Raw genomic sequence first — 27967 nt, forward strand, 5'->3', positions numbered from 1 at the left:
TGCCTCCAACCCGCCCCCGCCGGGCTCCCCGACCACGCGAGACACGCTCCCTCGTTGCACCCGGCGGACTACAACTCCCACGGTGCTTTGCGCGCAAGGCCCGCAGCCTTTTGAGGACGGGGGCGCGCCGGGCTTGCTGGGGCACGTAGTGCGGCCGGACACTCGCCCGGCCGCGCCTCCGCCCGGCCGCGATTGGCCGACGTTAGTCTCCGCCTGCCGCGGCCCGTGGTCGCTTCGCTCCGCACGGCGCCTACCGCAATCACAGCGCCCGCAGCGGGGACACCTCCGCAGGCAGCGCGGTAAGGGCCGGCGGGGGCTGCGCTGGGCTCCGGGGGAGCCGTGGGCTGCCTTGTCCGTGGAGGGTTCTGTCGCAGCCGGCTGCTGGTTGGCGGCGGGGAGGAGGCAGGGGTGCTCCTGAGTGAGGGGAGCCGTGAGGGGGTGTCTGCCCGCTCTGCTCCCCGGCGGCGGAGCTGCCCGGGATGGGGACGAGGGGCCCCGCCGGCTCCAGGGGAGCGGCCATAGGGCGCTGGTTTCTCTCACCGGCTCCGAGCGCTGCCGAGCCCCCCGCCGCCCGTCCCGGCGTCCTGTCGTCTCCCGGCGGGCGGGGGCTGTTCGTGGCCCGACCGTTAGTCAGCACTGGGGCGGACGCGGTGCGACGGTTCGGTCGATTTGCAGAGCCCTCCCCTCTCCTGGGGGTCTGGGAGAGGGGTCGGCCAGCCCGCCGTGCCGCCTGCGCGTTGCTGCTGCGAGCGCCGGGCTGTGTCGTCGGTGATGCCTTTAATAAAAGGGGGTTGGGCACAGTTGTCCCCCCTGGCTCGGGAGCTGTGTTCGAGCTCTGTCCTCTGGATGGGTTTCGCCGCGGGGAGAAGTCAAAGCCCCTTCCTTGTTCGGAGGGGTATTGCTCAGGGCTGGCGCTGGAGAGAAGAGGGAGATCTGGGGGGAAGCAGTAGCAGCAGCAGCGCAGATTTAGACCCCAGTAATACATTTTTAATGGAGGAAAATGATGGAGTAAGAATTTATGGGGTTTTTTGCAAAGGGCTGGTGATGCCCGAAAGGTACTGCACTGTGGCTCTGTACTTAGAGCTGGTAGACAACCTTGCCATAACACGAGGTTCTGCTCGGAGTTGGCAGCACCACTAGTTCCTAATTAGGATGGATCAACACTGTGTTGGGTGTCCATATCTGGGGGTTAAAGCAAAGATTGCAGTGAAGATCTGAAACGCTAAGATAAATCATAGTAAAAAACACATGGAGTGCAGGAATCTCAGGCTTTCTGTGTAATTGCTTCTCCAGAATTTCATTCTGTCCACACCCCCAACATTTCCATGTTTATTGATCAGAAATGCTTACTCTCATCCAACTTATTCCTCTACTCTCAACACCCCCCCTGCCTTGAATCATGTAATGTAATAAATTAAAGCTATTCATGCAGTGTTGCAGTAGCTGGGTTTTTTCCTACCATCAGAGTGTGATTGCAGAGGCTTTGTATATTTGTAGACAGATATGAAAGTAAATAGTAGAAGCAGTTTTACTGATGCCTTAAGATCTGCCAAATTTGAATTTAGGCTTTTTGAAGTGCATAGGAAAAAAAAAAAATCCTTTAAAGCAGGTGTTTTAGATTGTCACCATCCTAGGAAGCATAGTGAGTGATTTTCCCCCACCCTGTAAATGGTACCATCTCTCTGCTGCTGAGAGAGACATATCTGCAAACAGTGGAATGAACTTTATTTAAAATTACTTTTAAATACCTTTGTTTAACATTTACAGAAATGTTTAAAACTATTCTGAGTTAACATAATTACAAATTCTTGTTTTTACATCTTCAGTAGCTACGCTGAACTATCTTAATACAAGCTCCAGTCAAATTAAGCTGATTCCTAAAATGGTTACTAATAGACTTTGTAAAGAATTGTTTCCCAACCAAGACCATAATCTCCTTCAAACTGTAGCTTATCAGAGTTTACAGCGATAAAGACTTTTTCTTTCTACCATATAAGTGCATAAAGAAAATCAGACTAATTCTGCAGAGGCTTAATCGTAGGTTTAGGTGCTTCAGTTTGCGTAGCAGCTGGCACAACATGTAGGCAGAACATTGCTGACAGAGAGCTCAGACATTAGGTTCATGTGAGGAGGGCTATCATGAGTCACATATTTTGTGGAAATAAGCATTTAAATACTACAGTGACCGGCAATATGCAAAGCACTGTGTGGGAAAAGGAATTGTAATGATTCTGAAAACTAAAAGGCTAGTGGTCATAAGAAGAGCAGCTGAAAAGAAATAGAGATTTCCAAGAAAAACTGCAACGATCAGCTGGTTAGCTTAAGGCTGTTATTTTCGCCCAAGATTACTGTTAACTCCCTTATTTCACATGAAGAGAAAATGGATATATGATTTCTGTTTATGTAGCTCTTAGAGGCTGTGCTTGAGGCATTTGAAGTTTAAGCTACTGAAGTGTCAACACCACTCTAAACACTAGTGGAAAATACTTTGATGAACTCAAACCCCTTTCTTTAGGGTGGCATCCTGTTGTTCTAAGATTTTTGATCTTAGTGGACTGTTTTCCCAAAGGAAAGTTGGGAATTCAGGGAACTGGCTGTTTGTTGACCAGAATTGTTCTAGCAGCAGCCAGCCGCTTCCAGATGTGGTCTGTCTTAAGCATCCCTCTCTTATCAAGGCAGAGATGTGTGCTAGGTATGTAATGGGAAGTGGTCAAGGTACCTCTGTCAGGAAAAACAGGTTTTAAGAACCAAGTGAATTGTTCTGGCTAGAGCCACCCAGTTCTGGCCATGCTTCTTCCAGGGACTGTGCAAACTGCGCAGCATCCTACCTGTGCTTGCGCACACCATAGTTCTGCATGTGTAGATCTGATGCTGAACCCACTAAGCCTGTGAGATGTGCCTTTTTCCTGGCATGATCTCCAAACCAGAGTTAATTAACTCTTCTACCAGAAAGACTAGGCAGAGCTGATAAATCATCTCATATTTTTTGGAGGTCAGCCAAAGCTCTAACATGATCTTGTAGTGAATGTTTAGGTCTTCCATGTAGTCTCACCCTGCATACATTTAGGATTGCATGTAACATCTTTGATTCCTTGCTTTCAGAAAAAAGGCTTTTTATGTACCTGTGGTAAGCTGGTCAGCTGAGCTGGCTTCTCTTCTAATATGACCTGAAGACAAAGCATGTGACAGGAACTTTCTCTTCTCAACTGTACGTCAAGAACTCATTCAACACAACCCAGAACAAAATCTTTTAAATTGCCTGCCTGAGCACTCAAAGGCTTTCTTTAAAACAAGCAGAAATATGGGGGTTGGGGTTTGCAGGTTTTTGTTTGTTTGGATTTTTTTGTAGTTGGAAACAAGCAATGAAAGACCTATTCCCACTGCACATGTGTTAACCATTATAAATGCTGCTCAGAGAACCTTGGGGAGCTGAGCATTTATTAATCAAGGGCTTATTAGTACATCGTGGTACGTCTAGGTTTTTTTCCCCCCTTCTTTCTGGTTTTAATCTGATTTAATTATAGTATAGGAGAAGACAGATAAGTGAAATTATATGTCATTAATTAGTATAAAAGAGGATTTTTTTTCTATTCTAAATAACCCATGACAAAATATATGTGGCTTTCTAATACAATGCAAACGTTTCTTGGTGTTTGTTGTTTTTCCCCTCCCTGAGCTTTCTGCATCATTCACAACTTTGTCTCAGCAGAGGTGAGAAATCTGAGGATCTGGATATCCATGTACCACATGGGAGACTGAATCCCTATGGAGGGACTGTCTGAGGGGCTTGATAGCTTAAGTCTTCATTCCTGATCTGGCCCTGGGCTTTTCTGGTGTGGGCTTGTTTGCAGGCAGAATGCAGGGTACACCTGTCCCCTGCATGGCACAGCCCCATGCAGAGGTATAGCTAGGGTCCTGAGAGCCATAGATCCCTGTTTGTATACGAACCTGGAGTATGAACTCGTTAGGAAAGACAGTCCCATCAAACTGTTTCCAGTTCAGGACTTAGCACTCCATAGTAGCTTTTTCTGAAGCTACTTCAGTCTCCCTTACTGTGTATCAGTAACTGACAGCCGGTGGCAGTGACTGTTTCCATGTGATGGATGCCCGTCTACGAGGATCTACCTTGAAATTGGACATCATGTTATACAGCCCAGTGAACAGCTGGCAGCAGCACAGCTTCTATTGATATGTCCTGATTCGAATTAATAATTTACATCTCTAAGACCTACGCATCATGTGAAAGTATCTCCAGCCCTTCAGCAATCATTTGAACCACTAGTTTTCTCTTTCTATTTTTTATGTAAATATAAGTAATCTGTTTAGTTGGAGAAATGAAAAGTTATGCTTTAATGAACATGGAAGAAGGTTTCTTCTTATGAAACAGATACTGAGCTCTGAGGGATCTGTTTGCATGAAATTCGTCTCCATATTCCAGTAAGTCAAACTCAGTTAAGATTTCTGAGAAGATCATCTAAAATATATTGATTTTCTTTTCTAATATTTCAGGAGTTAGATATATGTTGGCCCATGGTGTATTGTGGCACTTTACAAAAGTGTTAAACAACTTGGTCTGAATCTTAGCTGTGCTGTAGGCAACAGAATAGGCAGGTTTTGTGGATATTGTAAACACAGTATATCTTCAACACAGTGGTTAGTATGTTATTTGCCTTAATCATCTGAAAAGTGACAAGATAGACAATGCAGAGTTGCCATACAAAGCCACCTGTCAGTGGCGACAACAATGACAAGAAATTACAATTCCAGCTCAATGTGAGAGATTATAACTGTCTATCAAATTTGAGAAAAAATCTTCTTATTCCTTCATATCCGTTTAACTGCTGAAGTAGCTAATAATTCAACAAACACTAAGTTGTTAAATTATGATGTATTGTTCTCAGTCCCAAATCTGACACTTGCAGGCAGTGACAGGAGTGGCTTATTCCTGAAAGATAAGTTTCCTAGATTGAAATGACTTTTTGTAAGAAGCGATGTCATAGCGCTTAACATTTGGTTCTGTCTTTTCCTTTCTTTTCTGGAGTTTTTCTATGTGGTAACAGCTCTTCCTATAGGAGCTGACTAACATGACTTCCTCTACTTTGTGCTAGCTCCATTAAAAAGAAAAAAAAAAAACTTTGAAAAAAAAAATATTTTCCATACTACTGTGTGGAAGACTTAATCTTAGTGACCAGTAGATCCCATCCTGGAAAGACCCATGCTACATGTTACATTAGTAGTCTTCACAGCTGCTTTGGAGGTGAGCTGGCACCTCTGTTTCAGCCTTGTTTGAGTGGCTGCAGATGGATGGTTTTGGCTGTGGGGAACTGAGGCTGACTTAGATACTGTTTGGTTATTTGATGTAGTGGTTGCTTTGACACTGTGCCCTGTGACCATGTCATATGACTTGGGTGTTTCTACCTTTTATTCCGGAGAAAACCATGCTAAAGTAGACTATTCCACCTCTTACTACAATAGCTCTTACATACATAGCAGCAATGATCCACCTCCAGAATCTCTTTTTTGTAAGTAGGCCAGTGTAAAATCCCATCTCTCAGTACACGAGGAAATACGTAATTTTAGTGCATGTGCCAAGAGCGTGCAATTCTTCAAGGGAGTTTGCTTTATGAGGACACAAAGGATGCAGCAGACCTGAGACTGTGAGCAATAGACATAACCCTTTGTCCCCCCCATCCCCCCCCAAAAAACCCCCAAACAAACCAACAACCCAAAAGCAAACCTTTGATTAGATATGTATGGCCAGATTGTTTGCTTTTGTAGCAAACACTTCATGGGGCAATCAAGGTCCTCAGGAAGTTCACTAGTGGGGACACTACTTCTAGTCCTCTCAAGAAAGCAGCAAGAGCCATTTCTGCCTGGGCTCAAACCTCCTCTCCTGGCTGTTTTTCTGAATTTGACATCCACAGGCTTAGACCGGATTCTCTCACTGTGCACATTGTGCAAACACTTAGCCGTTGTGTAAAAGAGACAAAAATGCTACTCTTTCATGTGGTACAGGTTCACATTTGCTCTCCACTAGCCTAAGAGGTTGCACAAATAGCATGAGGCTCTCTCAGCCTGCACTTCCCCCCAGCCCCAGCAGTTAGGGCTGTATCTCGGGCAGAACAGCAGCACGGCCACTCTCCACCCTTCCTGGCTTTGCGGGCACAGAGAGCTTTTGTGACACTGACCTTCCAACTCCCAACCAGCTCGCCATGTCTGTGCGTCCTTGTGCCTACATCACCTGGGATTTGACCCAATAATAATGCACTAATTGCCAGTGAGTGGAAAACAGTGAACTACATAAGCAGAGGCCAAGAGACAGTATTAATCTGAAAAGGCTTTATCTGTAAAATAGTGAGGCTTGCTCTGTATTTGAGGCTTATTCATTACCAGCTATTATAGAACGAAACAACCAGAGGGAGCTGAAAGACTTGGTTGTCCTGTTCAGAATTGCTTTCAATCAGATTTGAAAGCTGACAGAAAACTCTTGTAACTAGTAGCAGCTTGGTGCTAAAGGAAGATATGACCAGAAACTGTACTGGGGGTTGAATGGTCTGTAAAACACACAAAAAAAACCAAACCCACAAGCAAGAAAAGCTTCTAGTTGTGATACTACTGATGTTTGGTTTGTGTTTGTTTTATTTTTGACTGACCTTCTCTGATCTAATTCTCTCGTACTTTTTCTTTAGGGATTTTTTTTTTTCCCCTCCCATTTGTGGAGTAAACAAAGAAGAGAGATGATACTGAAGGCACTTGTGCTGCTAGGCTGTGCTCTGGGCGTCAGTACATTCCCCATGGAAGAACCTGAAGATGGAGGCAAGCACTGGGTGGTGATTGTTGCAGGTTCAAATGGCTGGTACAACTATCGACACCAGGTAAGGACCACTGGTTCCACATACTGATGCTGGCCACACCAGAAAATGCCTGCTCTGATACTCGCAGGGAGATGATAGCTGCTTAACTATCATCAGCTAGTTCAGTCCTTCTGTCATTGAGGCAAGTGCTTCTACTTCTAGACTTGCAGAGCACGTGAAGTTTTCAAAACAAACAGTAACAAGATTCACTCAGAGCCTGGTCTTAATTCTTGTTATTGTCACCCCAAGAATTGCCCTCAACTGTCTCTTATACTATTTGAATTTTCTTTTTGCTTGCAACTCTGTCCAGTCTTTCATCTTTTGAAAAGCTGTTGTTAGCAGGAGGAGCAGTATTCTTCCTGTAATCACACTTCTGCATCCTGGGAGACCACTATCAGTTAGGCTAAATGTTCTGTTACTAGGCTAGAGGATCTGACCCCAACTTGCAGGTGAACAAATCATGTCTAGAATTAAACCTCACTTTGAGACAAATGCATGTTTCGTTCCATTTGTTTTCTTCTTTTCCTTACATTATGAAAAAGCTCCCTTTCTTCTCTCCAGTTAAAAAATCTGCCAAGGCTGCAAACACATAGTATGTTTTTGTGGGGTGGAGGACATGCAGAAGGGGGTTATTTTTAACCTGAATCAGTTTGCTCACCATTTTTGACAGCATGGCCTCAGAGTTGTGTTGGCACAACAAGGATACAGTGCACCGGGGTGCAGGGATCAGAGTGAATGGCAGAAAGAGGAAGAAAGGGAACAGGAACTCCTGAGCTTGACACTGCTGTCAAAGCCGGTGTGTTTTGGAATTGTGGTCTGAGTGTGAGTGTTGGGATGGACAGGATTAAATCCAAGTGAGTTAACTCTGAATAAGTTCAAGACTTACAATCAGCAGTCAGGAGACTATGGCACTTTTTCCCTTTGGGGAATTCTTGGGCAATCCCTTAAACAGATTCATCTACACTTAAATGCAGTCTTTGCTCTAAACTTGTAACTACCTCTTGCTTTCCTGGAGAACACGGTCCATTTAATTTTGATTTATGTATACATTTATATATTTCTAAATGTTAGAAAAATACTTTACTGGACTATTGTTGGTTAAGGTGAACTCAAGCAGAGATTGAAATACTAGTGTACAAAACCAGCGTTTTAAAAGTTAAACTGTATTAAAGGTACTGGGTACATACCACAGTCTGATTTGCTGAACACTCAAACTTTTAAAGTAGTTATTTTTAATGTAACTGTACAAAAAAAAAAATAATCTAGAGAGGCTTCATCCTCTCTGTTTGCGTTGATTGAGGAAGAAAGGAGCCTTCTGTGTGTTCAGCATGCCGGGGTTTATGTTTGTGTTTCTCCTCCCCCTCAGCTCACAATCAGTGTGTAACTTTCAGTGCAGTGATGAGCTTAAAACTAAATGAACCAGACTGACAACCTTGTTGCATCTGAAGAACAACCTGTTAGTGGCAAATGCTAGCTCAATGCTTTGAAAAACTGGTTTTAGGGATTTTACCTGCTCCTTGCACTGTAGCTGTCACCTGATAACCATAACCATAACTGGGATATTAAAGCCTTAATATAAACCATTCCATTTCAAATTAAATCTGAAAAAAGAGATTTTAAAAGTTGAAATCAGAAAATAATTCTAAAAATACTGGTGTTGTACTCAATCACTGCCCGCCCTGGGGTGTCTAAATATAATTACAGAGGTGTGCTCTGGTTGTTGCTATTGCTGTATAACCAGTCTCACTGGCTCCCCTCCACTCTGGGAGTTAATACTCCAACATTAATTCTTTAAATAAAATTACATTTTTGAAACTATGGCTCATGAGAATTACTTTTCTATGGTTGCCCAAGCATAGAGTCTGTAACCCTTCTGTCAGTGACCCTGCAGTGGTGAGTATATCTGCCAAGTATAATGGAGTTATGAAGAACACAAGATGCACACTTACATATTTGTGTCCAACAATAAGTATTTTGAGCATGCTAGTTTCACAGAAGCAAATTAACTTTTGAGTGTGGTCATGCTTTGCAGACAGTTATTAAGTAATTGCTTTGCAGGGTTTGAAAATTGAGAATGGGCTTTCTTTAAACACCTTCCTTTTGAAGATAATGTCAGCTAACAATGGAGAATGTCTGCAATGTCAGATTGTTCTGAATTTCAGTCCTAGACACTTCTGTATTTCAATCTCTACTGCTTGCTTCAAGTACAATATTAGCAAAGTTATGAAATCAGGGTCAGAGAGCCTGTGTGAAGGATCCTTCAGAATGGGGCTGAGCTCCTACTTACCTGTCCTGGGTAAGATACTGTGCCTCTGACTTGTTATGAAAAGAATCAGTTCCCACAAGATGCAGCGCATCAGCCTGTGCCTTTTGTAGCCAGCATTAAGGAGTGAGCACCCGTGGTGGAGGGCATACTGTGAGCAGACCCAGCAGTTAGTCATGGAAAATCCACTCTCTGTGCATCATGAAATGTAATCCAGAGAAGGGTGCCTTGGGTATCAGAAAATTGGGGCACCAAAGGCAGTTAATCACCACACAACTGTTTGCTCACTCCCCTCCCCCCAGCAGGATGGGGGAGAGAATCGAGGAAAATAAAGTAAAACTTGTAGGTTGAGACAAAGGCAGTTTAATAGAACAGCAAAGGAAGGTAACAGAATATACAAAACAGGTGATGCACAATGCAATTGCTCACTACCCACTGACCGATGCCCAGCCGGTCCTTGAGCAGCAATCCCCTGCCTGGCCAGCTGCCCCCAGTTACATACTGAGTATGACGTCGTATAGTATGGAATATCCCTTTGGCCAGTTTGGGTCAGCTGCCCTGGCCATGTCCCTCCCAGCTTCTTGCTGGCAGGGCGTGAGAAGCTGAAAAGTCCTTGACTTGGTGTAAACACTACTTAGCAACAACTAAAACATCAGTGTGTTATCAACATTATCCTCATACTAAATCTAAAACACAGCACTATGCCAGCTGTTAGGAAGAAAATTAACTCTCTACCAGCTGAAACCAGAACACCAGCAAAACTAGCTAAACCATAGACTTTAAGGACAGTTATACAGAGGAGGAAAGGTACTACAGAAATCTCAAGAATTGTAACAGATTTTTGGAAACATTATGCAGACTGATAACCATGTCTTCGCATGTGTTAGTACTCCCTACCTTCCAGCGGTGGAAGCAAAAGCACTGTAAGTATTTAAATTATTTGCTCAAGTCACTTGCAGTGGAACCAGGAGTAGGACTTCGACTTCCAGTTCTGTGCTTCATCCATCATGAAAGTCATTCCATCGTGAACACACGAGAAATGTGTGTTATCTTTCAGTAGAATAATACTTGTACTGTCAGAAAGCAAAGCAGTGCTCTAGGGTTGCAGATTTGTGTAATTCTCTGCTTTCCAAGGGAGAAACTATAGAATAAATATATTGTACTCTAATTCACTTTCCTCCTGCCATCACCTTTCTTCTTCAGAACTTCTCTGATGTAGCCTGTGTACAAGTGAGTTTGTAGATGGGAAGTTTACTGTAAGTAGTTGCTCAATGTGACTGTTTTTTATTACCGGACTGGTTGCTATTGCCTACATGCAACTAAGCACTGTAATGTCCCTTTGTAATTTGAGATCTCAGCTGACACATCTCTGGGTATCAATTGCTCAGTTCAGCTGTTCAGGGTACGGTTAATAAATGATGTTGCATGTTTGGATTACATTTATATTTTGTGAGCGCCAGTTGTTTTGCATGCTGTCTGCATGTAACACAGTCAAAACATGCTTTGTTGCCTTCCGCAGTAGTTACCTGGTGGCAGTGTGTGTTCATCTGACTAAACAACCATAAAAGGAGGAGAAGATTACACCTTCAAAAGTGTCTCTAATTTCATACATGAAAAGTTACGGGGAAAATAGTCCATCATTGCATGCTGTACAGATGCCATGAACAGCAGTTTTGTAAAGACTGTACAGACCGTGTACTATAACCTCAAGGAATCTGAAATTTATTCTAAGACTTGAAATTTGGCTGTCAGTGGTCAGGATCTGCTGTCAGTGGTGCAAACCTCAAGTGTAGACAAGATACGGAAAAAAACCACTGTTTGCATTTATCTGAGTGAGATTCACACTTTACAGGCACTTGTTTCCTCTGTGATGGCTGAACTGGGACTGTTCCCTAATCAGGATGATCTAAACTTGTCTTATATCCTCAAGTTCCTAAAATAAATTTTAAGTGTTTTGAATCATATACAGCCCAATGTGATAGTCTTATTGTCATTGCAAAACTAGCTTGTATATTGCCTTACGCTTGTGGCTTCTCAGTTTTTTGGTGTTTTTTCCCATATCTTAAGGTTTTTTGGTTAGAGTTGCTTGAGCTGTGGAAGGACCATTGATATGCTCCTCTTTGCTCCTCAGCAGTTATTCTGACTTCTCTACAGCAGCTTTTTTATTACCAGACTGGCTGCGATTCCCTAAATGCAACTGAGCACTCATAATATATACCAGAAAGAGTACTACCCCCATTCCCTGGGAAAGTGGCTCAGCTCTCGACTATGCAACGAGCTAGATGATATACCTCTGGAAAGCTTAGTGACATATGTGAGCAAATACAGCACTAAATGCTGCTGGTAGATTTAGAGAATGAGCCAACAGACTAGTTCTTAAGAGAAACAGAATTTTGTATATACTTCTGCTTCTCCTGGGTGATGATTGTACCAGCTAACTCAAACCTAAACCTGGTTTCACAAACAGATTAGAAAGAGAGACAGACCAATACTTTCTGGATACTCCAAAAGACATAGTCAATGGAAAAGCCAGATGTGAAACACAGTCTTACTAAAAGTAGAGTACCTTTTTGAGGAGAAAAATAGCTGAGAGTCTAGCAAAATTAAAATGCTGAAAATAAAAACATTTGGAGTTGCATACATGGGTCTGTTTCCAGTTGTTATTTTCAATCTTACTGAGCTTTATGGGCCAGGGACTCTGTTTATTCAGGGTTTTGGACACTACCAACCAGAGCAGCATCTTAGTCCAGGACAGTCCTAAATTCTCCACTCTTGCAGGTAACAGACATTAAGGATGCCTTGGCTACTTGGCTTCAATTAACATTTCCTCACTGTGCTTACAAAATTGTAACTGAAGCTATGGGAAAACCTTTCCTAAGTTCTTAATACAGTTACTGTTTTGGCTGATTCACTGATGTACGTTTAAGCAGAGGAATGAAACATGGCTGGCATTTCGGACGTATTCTTCTACCATGCTTATATATTAGAGTTCATTCTTTTTTAGGCTGTTGCATTTCAACGTACCTGTAACAGGAACAGTGCCACTTTGCAATTTAGCTGCTAGTTGATTACACATGCTTTTTAGCCATGAACCTAGCAGTCATAAGACCAGAAGTAACCAATTTCACAGAAGTTCAGGCTTTTCCCTTTAGGAACTACTTATGCATGCATGTGTCATAAAACAACTTGATTTTTCCAAAAATCCCACCCCCAAGCAGTCTGCTTGAAAGCTGTGTCACTCAAATGCGTGAACAGCTCTATGGCAGAGGAAAGTTGGGGTGGTTTTTTTTTTTCCTTTTAGAATTTCCCCCAAATGTACATTTTGAGAAACTAAATGCCCATCCTAGGAAAATAGGGGAATTCCACCTCTGATTCCCGTGCTTTCAGAATCTAGGAGTTAATTATTTAAGCAGATTTAAGTATAGATCTTCTATAGAAATTTGCTGATGTAGCAACAGGTTTAGACTAAGCTGGGGATGAAAGGGATGAACCATGCCACCATTAAGAGTGTCCATTTTGGAGCTGGCATGTGGGGTCAGTTGTGCAGTAGCAGCGGTACAGCTATACCTTCTCCTGTGCAGGGCAGCTGCTACCCACCCCAAATCATGGTCACAAAAGTGTCATTTGCATTTAGTGAGAACTTATCCAGTACATGATCATAGCATTCATTTCACATACTACACCAACAAAAATAATACCAAAAAGAGATCTGGAACAGTGTTAGCTGTCTCTTTTAGGGTGCTTTACAGGTACAGATATGGAAGAAAGAAGGCTCAACTAGCAGTATTTGAGAAGCAGTTATGCATCAACAGGAAATACTCTAGATTTACATACACCTCCCTACTCTAGCAGCAGACTGTTTCTATTCTGGTTTTATAGAGATTTTTTTTTTTTTTTTTTACATATACAGAGGGAACAGGAGGAGCATAAGACCAACGTCAAAGGTTGAACATCAGTTCAGCTAATTCTATGCAAAAAACCCCCAACTCTTTACTGAGAACTGTCCTACTTTAGCCAATGGAGTTTTAGCAGCAAACCATGTTTTTGCTGCTCTAGCCTGTGTTGGTGATACCATTATGCTACCAGCAAGTACAGTTCCCTTAGCAAAAGCTTTAAAAGGCTGGGACAGTCCCCAGACAGGCTTAAGTTAAGGTTGAGGGGAATTGATTATGTTGATCTGTTTGCCTCCACACTAGGGAATTTAACCCATTTAAATTTACCACCAATATCTACTTTACTGTTTACTATGACAGGACAGAGCGAGCAAAGAGTCATTGAATCAGAAGGAATGAGAGAGGAGACAAAAAAAAAGCTGATAATGTGCATTTACAAAGCTTAACTAATTTGGGGTACTTTGGTATTAATTAAAAACACCTCTGAAGTCCCTATTGGTCAGCCACATGTCTGTGGTAGCATAGACACTTGCTGGTTGAATATATTGATATTATATCACTATGGCATGCCTAAGCATTTCCATGTGTTGCCAGTCTATAACAATTTCTGTCAGTATAACAGAAGTGCATTATATCTTGAGATAGGGGATATATCACCTGCTCATCAATCAGTGTAGAGAAGCCCTGATTAGTGTTTTTTTCTACTTCTGCTTGGGTTGCTTCTGAAAATCAAATACATCTTTAGTCAAACCTGCACTCTGCTGTTTCATATTACATGGGATGCCTGTGTAACAGTTTAACCTCTATCTTTTGACTTGTTGAGGCAGCAGCTGGTATAATGACGTATAAGGAAATGGCAGCTGTAAACAGTGGAGACTGGGCCAGGTGGAAGAGACCGTAGGCTGACCTGCATAGTAGGAAATGGAACTGCTTTAATAAGGACAATTTAACATTCAGGGTTAGTCACATGAAGAGATTTTGCTGTGGGAGAGTTCATTAGCATTGAATGTACCTCACCCTTCCCAGAATATTGCACAACTACCCTTTCTTTTCAGCTTCAGCAACACTTAGAAGACCAAGGTTTATAAAGTGACAGGATTTTACAGTGTCCTTTCAGTTAAACTAGTCAAAATCACTAATACTCCTAAGTCATCATAGGTCCACTTAAACCACATCAGTTTGGTTTACAAACTAGCAAATTAGATTAGTTCAAGAGAAGTAAATTTTAAAGTTTGCTTCTTGTCTGCATTTGGAGTGTGCATTTGTTAGATGAGATTTCTTCCATTAAATCTGCACAACTTCCCTGGCATGTGGTAGGTCGTAGTTCTAGAGTTTAGGAATGATTAGTGATATCCCATTAGGTCATTCACGAACTGCAAGTCTAAAAGAAGAGAATTATTTGGGCTGGGGTTACTCAGAATTTAGCATTCTGATAGGGGTTTGCATTTACTGTAATATCACTTTGATGAGTTGTTATTTCTGCATCATGGGAAGATGGTTCTGTAAAGTAAATCTGTTTATTCATATCCTGTACAAATCAGGAAAAGAGCCTGAATAGAAATTCTGCAATTATGTTTTCCACTGAAATCTATTTTCTTGCCCTGAAGTTGCTTCAGTATTACTCTACCAGAAATACATAATTAAAAAGGAAATTTTCCTTAACAAAAATTCTCACCTAGTAAAACAAAATTTAATAAAATCTTTGCAGAGATGAGATTGGTAAACCATACTTGCTTAAGCCAAAGACAGTCTTGAATGCTTAGTCATGCAGGCTTGGTAGAGAACTAATTGAAATTGGTGGAAATCCAACTCTTTTCTTCTTCTGCTTGGCACACTTTGGATTTCTGCTTGGCACACTTTGGATTTATCTGTCAGTGCACAAGGTTTTCATTTAGATTTTCTCACAATGCAGAACATTGCTGAGAACCTTTTGATAAATTTTGATACTTTAGATCTGTTCCAGGTCTAAAGTAACCTTTGGTTTCTGTTTGAATAAGAAATCAAAGTAGGTAAATGAGAGATTTTAATCATAGTCTCTATTATTAATGCAACTACCCCTAGTTAGAGAAAGACACTGAGTTTTGGTTTAACCTGTGCATTTCAGCACTCTAGCAACCCTCAATCTCTTATATTTGAATGCAGTTTCTTTTGGACAATATCCTGCTCTTAGGCCTGCAAAGCTATTTTTCTTCTGATCTCCAAGGTAAAATGCCTCTTAAAGCTAGTAATGAAAATCTGTTTAATTTCAGGCAGATGTGTGCCACGCGTACCAGATTGTACACCGAAATGGAATTCCAGATGAACAGATCATTGTCATGATGTATGATGACATTGCTGATAATGAAGAGTAAGTGATAAATGTGCACCAGTCACAAACCGTATGGTTGCTACGAACATGCCATAGTCAACCAATGTGTTTTGACTTTGTAGAAGTTTTGTAAGAAAAGCCTTTAAAACCAGCTGTGATATGCATAGAGACATTTTATCCATCAGCACAATAATTCTCCTTTGAAATGTGCTCATGAGCTTTCTAAGCCTTACTCCACAACTCAGCATCAGTTATGGCACTGAGGACTGCAGAGCTTCATTGTTATGGGAGTAAGTGATCTTAACTCCCAGCCGTAACAGTTTACAGCAGATAAATAACCTAAAACTACAGACATAGGGAAGCTCTGTGTATGAGCTGCAGGGCTTTTTTGAAGGGACATTATCTGATAAATGTACATTCAACAAAGAAGTCTACATGTCCCATTCATGGTGGCTGTCTAGAGCGTATCATTGCTTTCTATATGAAACAGTTCAGTCACACAGCCTCTAATTCTGAGACAACTGCACCAGAAATCAGTGGACTTCACATGCACAGCAGCACTTGAAGCAAAGTTGAAAGGGGGCTAAAGGCAGGATTAAAGTAGAGAGGTGATAGTATGAGGAACCATCCACCTGCATCTTCAGATTAATTGACATGATCTGAGGCAGAATACTTGAAGGTACTCTGAGGGTGAGGACACGTGAGGCAAGAATGTGTAACTGAAGTGAAAAGGCCTTTATATTCTGAGATCACTTAACCTCAGGCAAGCTGGCCAGTCAAGACAGTTTAAATGGTTTCCTAGTTGTTCTGTGGTCATTGCATGGCACGTGGCCAATTTTTCATATTTATGTTCTGTTTAACTTTCAGAAATCCAACAAAAGGCATTGTCATCAATAGACCTAATGGCACAGATGTGTATGCTGGAGTGCCCAAGGACTATACTAAGGAGGTAGGTATGAAACACTATGCCCCAGGGAAGGTTCGGCATTAGCCAGTATTCCGAATAAATCCTTTCAGCCTGTAGCTTACACTCCAAAATGCACATAGCATAAAGCCTCCAGCTTGTTCACCTGCATGGTTTGACATGAAGTTTGGTGTACTTAAGATGAACGGAAACAATAAATGCTTTGAAGTGAGGCAGTGGTCATGAAAGTAAACCTTTACACTGTTTCTGTGCTGGCATATGAAATAAAAGAAGGGAAAGTCTTGCATTCATAAATGGTGTAACTCAATCTGAAGAACAACTGTGTAAGGCTAATTGCTTCATTAAATCATAATAGTGATCCAATCACATGGTGATTTCACAATTCAGTATCCGAGTGAGTCGTCAGTGGCTGATACATTTTATGATGATAGATCGAAAAGGATGGCCAGCTCAACTTGCCATCCATGTATGGATTCTGACTTTCTGAAGCCATCTTTCTAAATTAAGATTATTTTGTTGGTTTTATGATCAGATTTAACTTTAATCCTCTTAAATCCTTAGGATGTTACTCCAAAGAATTTTCTTGCTGTTCTCAGAGGAGATGCAGAAGCAGTGAAGGGGGTGGGATCAGGAAAAGTATTGAAAAGGTAAGAGAAGTTTAATTTAGAAAATAATTGCAAGTGTAGTTGTACATTGGTACTGATTTCAACAAAAGAGGGTAAATTAGAGCAGCTTGAGAACCCAGCAAGAATATCGATGGCAATTCCAGGTCATTCACATTACAAATAGAATGGTTCTGGTTTCTTAAACTATCCAGCACCAAGAAGCAACTGCTGATATTTGACTGGTATGGAGTCCAATATGGAGTAAGGTATAAAAACTCTAGAGGATAGTGTCAACTGTATTAAGGTATTTGTTATTTAGACTATTGTATTTTGCAAGAATGGCTATTCAAAGAGAGTTTTATTAAGGTTTGGAGACCTCTAGAAAGGGTTTGCTAAGACTTGGCTTAATGTACATGAACAGTTGTGTTAGTCATCTGAAGTGGTGAGACTTAGCAGGGAGTGGCAGAGGGACAGAGATAGCTTAAACAGCTCATCAGCTGAAAGAATCCCAGCCGTTGTGTTTGTGGTGTACATAAGGTTATTGAGGCTTTCAATGTAATGAAATGGAATTATGTTTTATATTTAATGCAAAAAAAATCTTTGCAATTGAAAAAGTAGTATAAGCAATTGACCTTGTAATTGATGTATTATGCTTAAGGTATTTGTAAACTAAGTTACACAAATAATTGTAGGTTTGGCAATATTCTAATATATGAACAATAATAAATTGTAGACTGGCTATGTAGAATGTAAGATCTGTTATTAATGGATGTAGTTTATAAAGGCTTGTAATTTAGATGATCCAAGAATAAAAGCGATATATTTGAGGCCCTAATTAGAAGACCTCTTGGAAAGATACCTGGTGTCAGTTATCTTGCTTCTACAGAGTTTGAGATAAGAAAGCATGATGCCTGTTTACTAAAGTGTGTTGTATTTCTAACTCATTACTGCTGGTGAAGAGTTACAGCATGTTACATTTTTCCATGTACAATATTTCCTGTAAAACCTTAATTTAAATTTGACCATTTGGAAGAACTAACCTAGTTGAAGAAAAATTGTGTAAGTGTCTGTCTTCATCTGACAGTTTACTTTTAGAGACAAAGCAATGAAACAGAAAAGATGAATCCTGCCCTGGCATTGGGGAGACTAAAAAAAATGAAGGAGTAGGGCAGTAGTTGAATAAGCTATTGTTCTCAATTGTTTAAACTTCATCCTCCAAAGCTGAGACAGAAAATGATATATCCAAGGCATGTAGGCAAAAAGTTAATAAACAGCTGCACAGTTACTAGATTGCTTTTTTCTATTAGCTGGAATGAGTCAAGAGGTGACTACAAAGCATTTTTCATTTAAAAACAAAAGTACTTCAGAGCACACCTCACCTGTGAAAGCTTGATGTTACAAGTCAAATAAGGGAGTGGTTATGCAGGGGGCCAAAGACTCTTAACTACTCAGGAAGACAACTTGAACCCACATATAAAAGTCTTAGTTATTTACATTGCACCTTTATCAAATTTTTTGCGCTTAGGGTCAAGAGTGGGAGCCAGAAAAATAACACCCAAGCCTTCTTTGTTAGACTCTGTTGTGTGAATTTCCAAGTGGCCTGACTCTGCTGTTGGGTGGGACAAGAACTCAGTTATCATCTGCCGTAAAGCCTTCTAGTTTTCATCTTCCAGATTGCTCCCTAACCAGCAGGTTATCGGTCAGGCAGAAGACTGGTCAGCGTCCCCTTGAGCTGCTGCAGTTGTACCTCTTTGTAATCAGGAAAGAGCAAGAGCAAATACGGATTTCTGGACCACTGATACAGAGGAAGAGAGGAGGGCTTGGGGACTCCTTCCAATCTGTTCACATTGTATTATATTTAATTGTCCCTGAATACAGTTTAAAAGCAAAATCTCTTTGCAGATCTGGCTGTTGGGTCAAGACCTCGATATCACCCAAACATGATCGGTTTGGTTTAGAGTGCAAGAAGGATCTCTGGCAAACAGTGTACTACACAGATGTTAGGGAATCAAAGCCTGTGAGCACGCAGCACTCAACCAAGTGCATAGCCACTTAGTACAAACGCCGATCTAGCCTAATGGGGGAGTTTGTATATGGATCAGTTCTTCATGGAGATGTAGGCTGATGCTGGTTTGGCTAAGTATGGCCGTACACATCACAACAAGGTAGTACATAAACATATCTAAGGATCTTCTCAAAGAAGTTTTTATGGTTTATCCCTGTATTAGTGGTGCCTCGGTATAACTTAGTTATAAAAGCATTCCTTTTTTACCAGACTGCTACAAATGCCCACAGTATGAGAGATTCTGCAGATAGGCGTTAAAAAATAATTGTGCTCCCGCCATACTCAACGTACCAGCCCCTGCCTAACCAGGAATCAGTTTACAGTTTGAAACGTGAAGCTTAATTGCCGAATTCTCCATGCTTGAGGGACTAGCCTATATATGTGTTTTCATTCCTCTTGCAGACACTCATCTCCTCTCATAGCACCCAAAGTAGTACGCTTTGGGAGGAAAAAATTACGACCAAGAGGAGAAGGTGCTTCAGCTGTATTGTTTTCGAATACTGACATGTCTTGGCATCGAGAAGTAGATGATGTTTGTTGTAGTGAAAATTAGGTTGCCGTTGTTAGAAAGAATTTGTTTGCAATTTTTTCATTACAGTGGTCCCAAGGATCATGTGTTTGTTTATTTCACTGACCATGGAGCTCCAGGACTTCTGGCTTTCCCTGATGACGATGTAAGCATTTGGGGGGATTACTCTGTTGTAAAAAACATCCTTTTAGTGATGTACTAAAATAATAAGTAATAAATGTAAAACACAAAAATATTTGATGTGCTGCCATATTGAGGGGGGAGGCAGAAAAGGAGCAATATTCTCCTCATCACCCCAGTTTGGATTTTTTTCCAGTTTGAATCTAAAGCATTCAAGTTGAAGTTATGTCATTTCGTATTTCATTGGACTTTGGTGGTCCAAGCAGACTGTTTCACACAGGTATGACTTGGCTTTCTGGTGCACTATACATGTCATCTGGGACTATTACTCGTCTTTCCTGGAGTGGTAAAATGCTAGAACATTGTATTTCAGAAGGGCAAGGCACTGGATCTATTTAAGGGGAAACAATAAACATATTCACAACAGTTAGTATTTATTCCTGGTAAGTGAATTGTGTGTCTGTTGAACGTAAGTGGTTTTAATACAAGCCTTCTTATTTTACAGCTTCACGTGAAGGACCTAAATAAGACTATTTGGTACATGTATCATCACAAAAAATACCAGAAGGTAAACAAGTATATCAGAAGTTGTGAGATCCAAAGAGCAACTGGCATGAAAGAGACTTAATTTTGAGAGTTGTTTAAAGCAGGAGGTAGCTGTTGTGATACAAAGAAATTTGGATTAGGATTTTGCACTTACAAGGATTGATCCTTTCCAAATTTTCTCTTTCCATTTTTAGTTTACTGTATATTTGAAGTCCATGCTGAAATGTAGTGTACTGCCTTTTGATAATGGTGTATATTCTGACCAACTGTGGAGAAACAACATCTGTCACTACTGCACCCTCATAATATGTACCTGACTTGTTCTTCCTGTACTTTGTTCGCTTCTGACTGCACTGTTAGTACAGGAAGTTTGTATATACCTCATGTTTCTCTTACAGTAACTAATATAGTTTAAGAGACTGTACCTTTTGTCAGAAAATTCTGTGCATTTATTTCATCACAAGTAGTTTTAAGCAGAAAAATTAATATTTAGAACACTTTAGTAGCTTGCTTTTTCTAAGCAACTTTCTGTGGTAATCTGTCTACTATGGCTGGCTGTATTTAGGAACACCTAAGTGGCCATTGGTTCTAGAAATACTATTTTCAATAGTGGTACGTTGCTGTGCCTAAAAAGTGGCTGTGTATTTGATTTGTGCTTTATACATTAATCAATAGATCCCTGTGGATTCTATAGAGATTAATAGCATCTTTTCATTGTGATTATGTTTTCCCTTTCCATATAGTTTAGTTCCCAAAAATGAAAAATTGGATCTATTTGCTTTTATGTTTTATTTTGTAGCATTATGGCTAGCTTTTGTTTCAGGCATAGTAGTACAGGCCAACTAGCTACAGCAGAAAAACACTGAAGGACTTTTCTCCCTTTCCTTATGGAATTTCTTAAGGTCTCTGATTTATTTTATAGATGGTGTTTTACGTCGAAGCATGCGAGTCTGGATCTATGATGAATCATTTGGCTGATAATATCAACGGTGAGCAACCAGTTAACTTACTGGACTTACGTGTCACAACTTGTCACAGACCTAAACAGATACTGTGTCAAGGGTGGGTTTAAGGCACTTTTATTTACAGTTTTAGTAGGGGAGCACAAGAATTAGAGAAAGTAATATTTTACATTTATGGGAAGTTCCTTTTAAAGACTTAATGGAGTCTTATAAAGACTAACAGGGCTTTCAGTTTCTTGCAAATGAGAAGTTGAAAAAGTATTTCTTTTCAGGAACAATGTGGGTTGCCCTTAACTGGTAGCAGTTAAGTTATACTGCCATTTCTCACCCTCAGCCCTGCTAACAGCAGGTGTGAAGTTTCTGCTGCCAGTTTACCAAGTAGCAAAGGCACTTGTGAGATACCATTGCTACGCTCATTTACACAATAACCTGGCAAGTGGGAGTTTGGATTTTTCAGGGTTTCTAAGCTCTCTGCTGCAGAGCTGGGAGCTCAGCCTTGATTAGGATGAGGAATCACAGTCTTTTCAAACTCCTGTGTTGTGACAGGGAGCCTGAGTGCTCTGGCTTTCTTGTAGTTTTGAAGCTGTGATTTCAGGGAAGACCAGCCATGTGCCTATCCATGGCTTCCTGAGTCTTTGGCCCTGGAGTACGCTGCCTGGCACCCACCTAGGCTTCTTACAGCCTTATCAAAGATTTATACAGTTCACACAGAATGTTTCATATTGAAGAACACTTGGTAAATCAGCATTTTTCAAAGTTTGTTCTATTAGAAATGTCTGGTCTGGGGATTCTCTGGGTTTACCACCAGCTCTGCCACAGACTTAGAAAGGCAGAAAATTGTCAATTTATGTATTAAATTATGAAGCTGTCTTTGGCAGCCTTCAATGGTGAACTTAAAAGCTTAACTGGTTACTTAGTAAGCATTTCAAAGGGTGCTAAGAGCAGCACTTTACTACACAGACAACATTTAAGACTTTTGGGGCTTTTGAGCTTCAGATACTTTCTGAGTAGAAACAACACTATAGCTACATAAAAGCATGCCTAACACTTTTTCATTTTGAAACTTGGACTTTCCTTCAGTTACGCAAGTATGCTATGAGTTGACTTTGGCAAAAAGTCAAAATAGCTTTTGTCTTAATACCTGTAAAGACGTGTTTACAGTATTTCTACTGTGTTAGAGATGACTTACTGGGAACACTGTGCTGGGGCAGATGTTGTAGAGGTTTGGTTTCCTTTTCTCTTTGTGTAGAGTGTTATCCCAGAAAGGATATTACTTGGAAGGTAATTTTCTGAAAGAAAAGATGATTAATGGTATTTACTCCAAATTTGAAATAAAATGTCCTCATTATTGTAATAAAGAAAATGAACATACAGATGTTTGTCAGTGCACAGTGTTGTCAGGCAGTTCTCTGAATAGGAGATTTTCCCCTGTAAGAGTATATTCTTCTTTAAACACCCCAGACCACACATTTGGCAGTAAGGAAGAGGAGGTTTTGTAACATCACTGAGGCTGGCTGAACAGAGTGATTAACACGCTTCTTTCCTTCCTGCTATTTAAAAGTAAATGATTGAAACCCAAAGTACGTAGGCAAATATATCACGTGCAGTGAAGTACTAAATCATGTAGGAGGGTTAAAAAAAAAATTACTTTCCATTTATCTACAGTTTATGCAACAACTGCTGCCAATCCCAGAGAGTCATCTTACGCATGTTACTATGATGATGAAAGGCAGACTTATCTTGGGGACTGGTACAGTGTGAATTGGATGGAAGATTCAGATATGGTAAGTTACTTAGATGAGGTTTTGGAATGAAAAACACTAGGCTTTTTAAAAATAGCTCTTTCACAGAATTTATGAAAGTCTTTGTTTTTATATGAGATTGAAATCAACAGATCAGGTTGGTAAAAGTATTTCTGTAATATTCAGAACCATATATAATCTTTGTTTGGGCAACTAAATTTATTTATGAAACTAACTTCCAGAAATGTACCCTTCTTTTACTATTTATAAGATTAGGCACTGTCTAGCTTCTAGTTTCAAATTCACATAATCTTGATTTTCTAATCTGAGACGACATCTCCAAATTTGTTAAACAAATCGGGCAGTTCTGTAAGTTGTACCTCTGCTTCAGGGATCCTTAAATACTGAACTGTGGCTAACTCGTTTGTTAGCATAATGGAAAACAGTGTTGATGAAACAAATCTGGGATTTACATGTTAGCCCACTTCCTTCTTGCCCCTTTGCTGGGAGATTAGGAGATCACTATAAACAATTTGGGAATATGCTGTCAAATCTTCATTTCAGTTTTTACTTTTGTGTCTTTCAAACAATGTATAGCTCTTGCTCTATACTTCCTTCTACATACTGGCAGCTAAGACCCTTTTCAGGTTTCCTTGCTTTTTTTAGAATAGCTGAATTTAAGTATCTGTGACCACATGGAAGTTTCTTCATGCAGGAGGATCTAAGAAAAGAAACACTCCACAAGCAGTTTCAGCTTGTGAAGAAACGCACCAACACCAGCCATGTGATGCAGTATGGAAACAGAGTATGTATTTGAGTGGGCTTCCTGGCCAGATATATCTTAAAATATCTTATGCTTTTGTGCCCTATACTTTCATCCCTTTTTAAAAAAAAAAAAAAAAAAATCACTGTAAACTGGCAAGGTTGATTTAGAAAATGAAACTGTTCATCTCAGAAGACCACTTAGCATTTAAGAGACAACAGTCCTGATGCTAAAGGAAATACAGCCTTGTATTATGCTTTAATCCAAAGAGTCAGGATACAAGTTGTCCTCCAAGCCCTGCCAGTGATTTGACACTTTAATCATGTATAAGAATGGTATTTACCACCTCCAGACATATTATGAATATTAATGAAGTGTTAAGTACATTGATCCCTTGAATGGGAAGAGCTGAGAGGTGATGTATTATTTGTAATATTCCCTTTATTCACTGTGTTAATAGAAGCCCAAATTAAATATTTGTTTAAAAAGAAGTCACCTTACTTAACCTGATGGTGTTTTTCCCCCACAGTGAGTTTTGGAAATAAAAGTTCCCTGATTTTTTGCAGGCTTGACCTTATATTAAAAAAACCCAACATGCACACGCACACACACTTACAACCCTATGATCTCCTTTATTTTCTCTAATAAAGCAAGTTTAGAGAGTTACATTTGCATAGCAAAACAACTACCTACTGGAGGTGATTGACAATTTCCATTTGTCAATGTCATTTGTACTTTCTAACCTTCAGAGCATCTCCTCCATGAAAGTGATGCAGTTTCAGGGCAAGGGGAAGAAAGCTGTCCCCATTTCTCTGCCACCTGTGAAACATTATGACCTGACTCCTAGTCCTGATGTGCCTCTTGCAATCATGAAACGAAAGCTGATGGCTACCAATGACATTTATGAGGCTAAGAAGATTGCTGGAGAGATGAAAATACACCTGGAGGTAAGGAAAAAAATAAAGTTGAATGGTACATCAGGTCAGACTGACAGATTGCTGCCAGTTTTTGAAAATTCAGACTGCTAACCTCTAGCTGGTGGTTTATTCTTCCTTTAAAATTCAGGGATCTGTTCCACAAGGCACATTCAGTAGTGATTACCTAGGCAAATGTAAGCAAATGCAAAAGTCAATCTCACAGCTTTTGTTGCTAGGGAATTCCTCATCTGCATCCATTGGGATTCTTGCTGGGAGAAGTTACTCTTGTCTCAATAGAATTGAAGTCTCCCAAATCAAATAGCTTCTGCAGAATGGCAGCCAGTATTGGTGTTGTCTTTCTTCTGGCAGACCACTAGAAGGACAGTGAGTGATTTTGGGTGCCAGGAGTCTGACTTTCTGTCTCCCAAATTTTAATTTGTGTGTTCAGAGACAGGTCCAAAAGACTGTGCTAGAAGTAAATAGTAAAACTGCATTCCTCAAAGAGCCCAGGAGTTGAGGTTTAAAGAAAGAGAAATATCATTTAATGTCTCCAAAAAAAAAAAAAAGGCATGTTTTAAATTCTTGTTTTAAATGCAGGTGAAAGAATTTATCCAAGAATCCATGCGAAAGATCATCACCTTAGTAACAGGATCAAAAGAGCAGACCAACCAAATTCTGTCAGACAGATTGACCATCAGCAATTATGACTGCTACCAGTCAGCAGTGAACCACTTCAAAGGTCGTTGCTTCAACTGGCATTTACCCTTGGTAAGTCAAGCATTAGATATAACCTGATACACCTACTGGTAAATCATAAGCAGGTCTGCAAAATCAGCTTTTATTAAAAAGCTAGCTTGGGGGCAGTCTTGCAGCTTAGTTTTGGATAAAGGGTGAGTAATGTTTTTGGAAGCACATAACCACTTCCACTGCACCTGTAGATAAGCAAGAAGATTCCTAAAACCCAGAAGTACTAGTTAGTGCTGTCCCTTCATCAACTTCCTCCCCCAAAAAATCCCAGTATTAAAGAAGTTATGTTGTATTTCTACCTGAAGCATCTCTACTGGCAAAACAGAAACACAGCACCACCACTGTGAATTCATAATCCTAATATATTCAGATTTCTATATTATGATTGCACGTTGCATAGTTCTTTGCAATAGCCAAGCTGCTACTTCCATAGTCTTGTTGAATTCCTGAGAGCCACTATTTAATTTGGGGGTTTTATCACTGTCTACTCTTCGTGGGATCCCAGTTGAGGACCAAATCCTGTTGTGCTAAGTACTGTTCAGACAAGAATAAGAGGTCAGTTACTATTCTAGAAAACCCAGTCCTGATAACCTAAGCAGGTAGTGGCATGTGACAGGATGAGTCAACAGCAACTTAATTGATTTTAGCAGAAAGCAATGGGATTATGTGGCAGTTGGCCAAGATTTAAATACTATATACAAATCAAAAGCAGATGCACTCCTTCAGCTGGAGCTTCTAATCAACCAGGCTATTAGGAGGCCACATTGCTCTGTTAAACTTTTAGTTCCTCTTCAGTGTTTTTTTGTTTGGTTTTTTGTGGTGTTTTTGAGTGAAATTGGTTAGATGGATGAGCCTTGCCCCTAAGGGGGCAATATGCTGAATTTACCTAACAAAGTTTAAAGAGCAAAATACACAGAATAAAATTTAGCCTAGATTGCCAAGACCAGCAAATAAAGATCTTGAATGTTAATAGTGTCTCTAAATTACTTCCACAATTTAGTTTGGATAAACAATACCTGCTCTTCATCATTGAAGTTATTAACAATGTTTGTTTATTTCAGTATGAGTATGCACTGAGACAGCTGTACGCCTTGGTCAACATTTGTGAAGGAGGATACCCCATTGACAGGTAATGATGTTCCCAGATACACTGCACAGTTTCGTCTGTGGCAAAAAAAGCAGAAGCTAATAGGCAGATGAAATGTAACACTACAGAGCTGCTCACTAGTTCTGCTCTGTTGACCATTTTGTCAGTAAAGTTCTGACTCTAAAGTTAAAAATGCTTATTTTGGAAAACATATTATTATTAGTCCCCTCCCATTCATAATGATACAGTTCCCCAGTAACCCTTTAATTTCCTTGTTGAAGGCCCTCAGGGGAAATTATAGGCAGTTGGAGGATCCCACCGCACCATGTAACATAAAATAGCATGACTGATGCAAGGGTGTTGCCCTGTAACTCCTGTGTGATCTTACGCTGAAGCAAGGTTGGGAACTGCTGCATTTCCTCTGCTGCCGGCTCAGAACACCACAGCACTGCTGGGTTCTGATGAGGAAAGGGAATACGGTGCTAGGGCCTTCATCTGCGAGCGAGTGGTAGGAAAGCAGGGAAATAATGGTCCAGGCTGACCCTTATAGTGTGCGGTACGGGCAAGGGAAACATGGTGTTGAAATTTTGTCGTGGGAAGTTGTAGTTTGTGGTAGAGGATGGGATCCTAGCTTGTGAGTCATGCGAGAGGAAGAAAAGGGACAGAGCAAAGCAGAGGGGTAGGGGATGGGAGGAGGGTGAACTGTTAGTTTAGGCAGAGAGTGAACATGCAGCCCAGAAGGTGAAGAACTGCTGCCCTTACTCCTGGTGGCTTCCTACCACAGTCATTTTGGGAAACAGTTTGGGAGCACAGTGCCTGAAAAGTTTCTCATCGTTGCTGTTCTCTGTTGCAGAATATGCCAGGCCATGGATCAAGTGTGCCTCGGGTATTGATGGAAATGACAGCCCCTAATATAACCCTTACTATAAGTGATAACTTTTCATAACTGTAATAATCCAGACTTTACATGCATGCAACATGAAGAGAGTCAACCAGTGTACTGGGACTTTGCTGGGAGCTGAGTCACCTGACCATGAGCAATACAGCACTTGCCAGCATTCTCCTCTGCATCCCCACCTGCTGACAGCCTGCTGCTTCGGCAGAGGCATTTTGGCAGACCACCTGGAGCTTTCAAGATGGATGATTTGTTTCAAAGTGCAATGCTCTTAAGAATCTCTGGATGAACACTACAAGCCACCTATCAGTGATTGCTAAATCTATGCTAAATTTAAATACTGAAAAATTTTAATTTCTGGAAAATTTTTTTAATACTATTGCTAACTATTAGCTTTTTTTAAAAAATTAATGAATTCCATTACAGTGACTAATTTGCAGGTTGGTTAAAGAGTGAAGAAACCAAAGCTTGTTCTTTAAGCTTTAGCTCCTTAACAGTTTAAAGAAATGGGTTGCATTCAAGAACTATTGGATGTGAACAGCACAGTTAAACTGTGAACAGTAAAAGTCTTTGTGGGTAGGAAGTACTGTTTCCCAAAGAAAACCCCAGATATCCAATGCTGTAAATTTAGCACCAGTATGCTATAATAAAATGTATATACACACAAATCTGTGGGAAGTCACAGAGTACAGGAATTGCCTGTGAATAAAAATAAAGTTGACAGTTTCCTCAACCTACAGGGCAAT

At 40.6% G+C, this 27967-nt stretch overlaps 2 protein-coding genes across 2 annotated transcripts in view; one reads left to right on the plus strand and one right to left on the minus strand.

The window, feature by feature from the left end:
* The window catches only part of SLC24A4 (solute carrier family 24 member 4), a 410963-nt gene that overhangs the window by 195531 nt on the left and 187465 nt on the right, over nucleotides 1-27967 (minus strand). The window lies entirely within an intron of this gene.
* LGMN (legumain) lies at nucleotides 195-27954 on the plus strand. The gene is made up of 14 exons (XM_075753650.1): nucleotides 195-299; nucleotides 6690-6875; nucleotides 15260-15357; nucleotides 16186-16267; nucleotides 16805-16890; nucleotides 19512-19587; nucleotides 20068-20130; nucleotides 21031-21097; nucleotides 22736-22854; nucleotides 23528-23617; nucleotides 24325-24522; nucleotides 25090-25260; nucleotides 26301-26368; nucleotides 27180-27954. Exons 2-14 carry the CDS (start codon nucleotides 6738-6740, stop codon nucleotides 27217-27219), a joined length of 1296 nt encoding a protein of 431 aa, XP_075609765.1. The 5' UTR covers nucleotides 195-299; nucleotides 6690-6737; the 3' UTR covers nucleotides 27220-27954.

Source organism: Balearica regulorum, chromosome 5, assembly GCF_011004875.1.
Source record: "Balearica regulorum gibbericeps isolate bBalReg1 chromosome 5, bBalReg1.pri, whole genome shotgun sequence".
NCBI lineage: Eukaryota > Metazoa > Chordata > Aves > Gruiformes > Gruidae > Balearica > Balearica regulorum.

Coding starts and splice junctions, on each gene's coding strand:
- LGMN (XM_075753650.1), top strand. CDS start 6,738: ATGATACTGAAGGCACTTGTGCTGCTAGGCTGTGCTCTGGGCGTCAGT. Junction 22,855..23,527: donor GGATGGAAGATTCAGATATG/GTAAGTTACTTA, acceptor TTCTTCATGCAG/GAGGATCTAAGAAAAGAAAC. Junction 24,523..25,089: donor AGATGAAAATACACCTGGAG/GTAAGGAAAAAA, acceptor TTTTAAATGCAG/GTGAAAGAATTTATCCAAGA.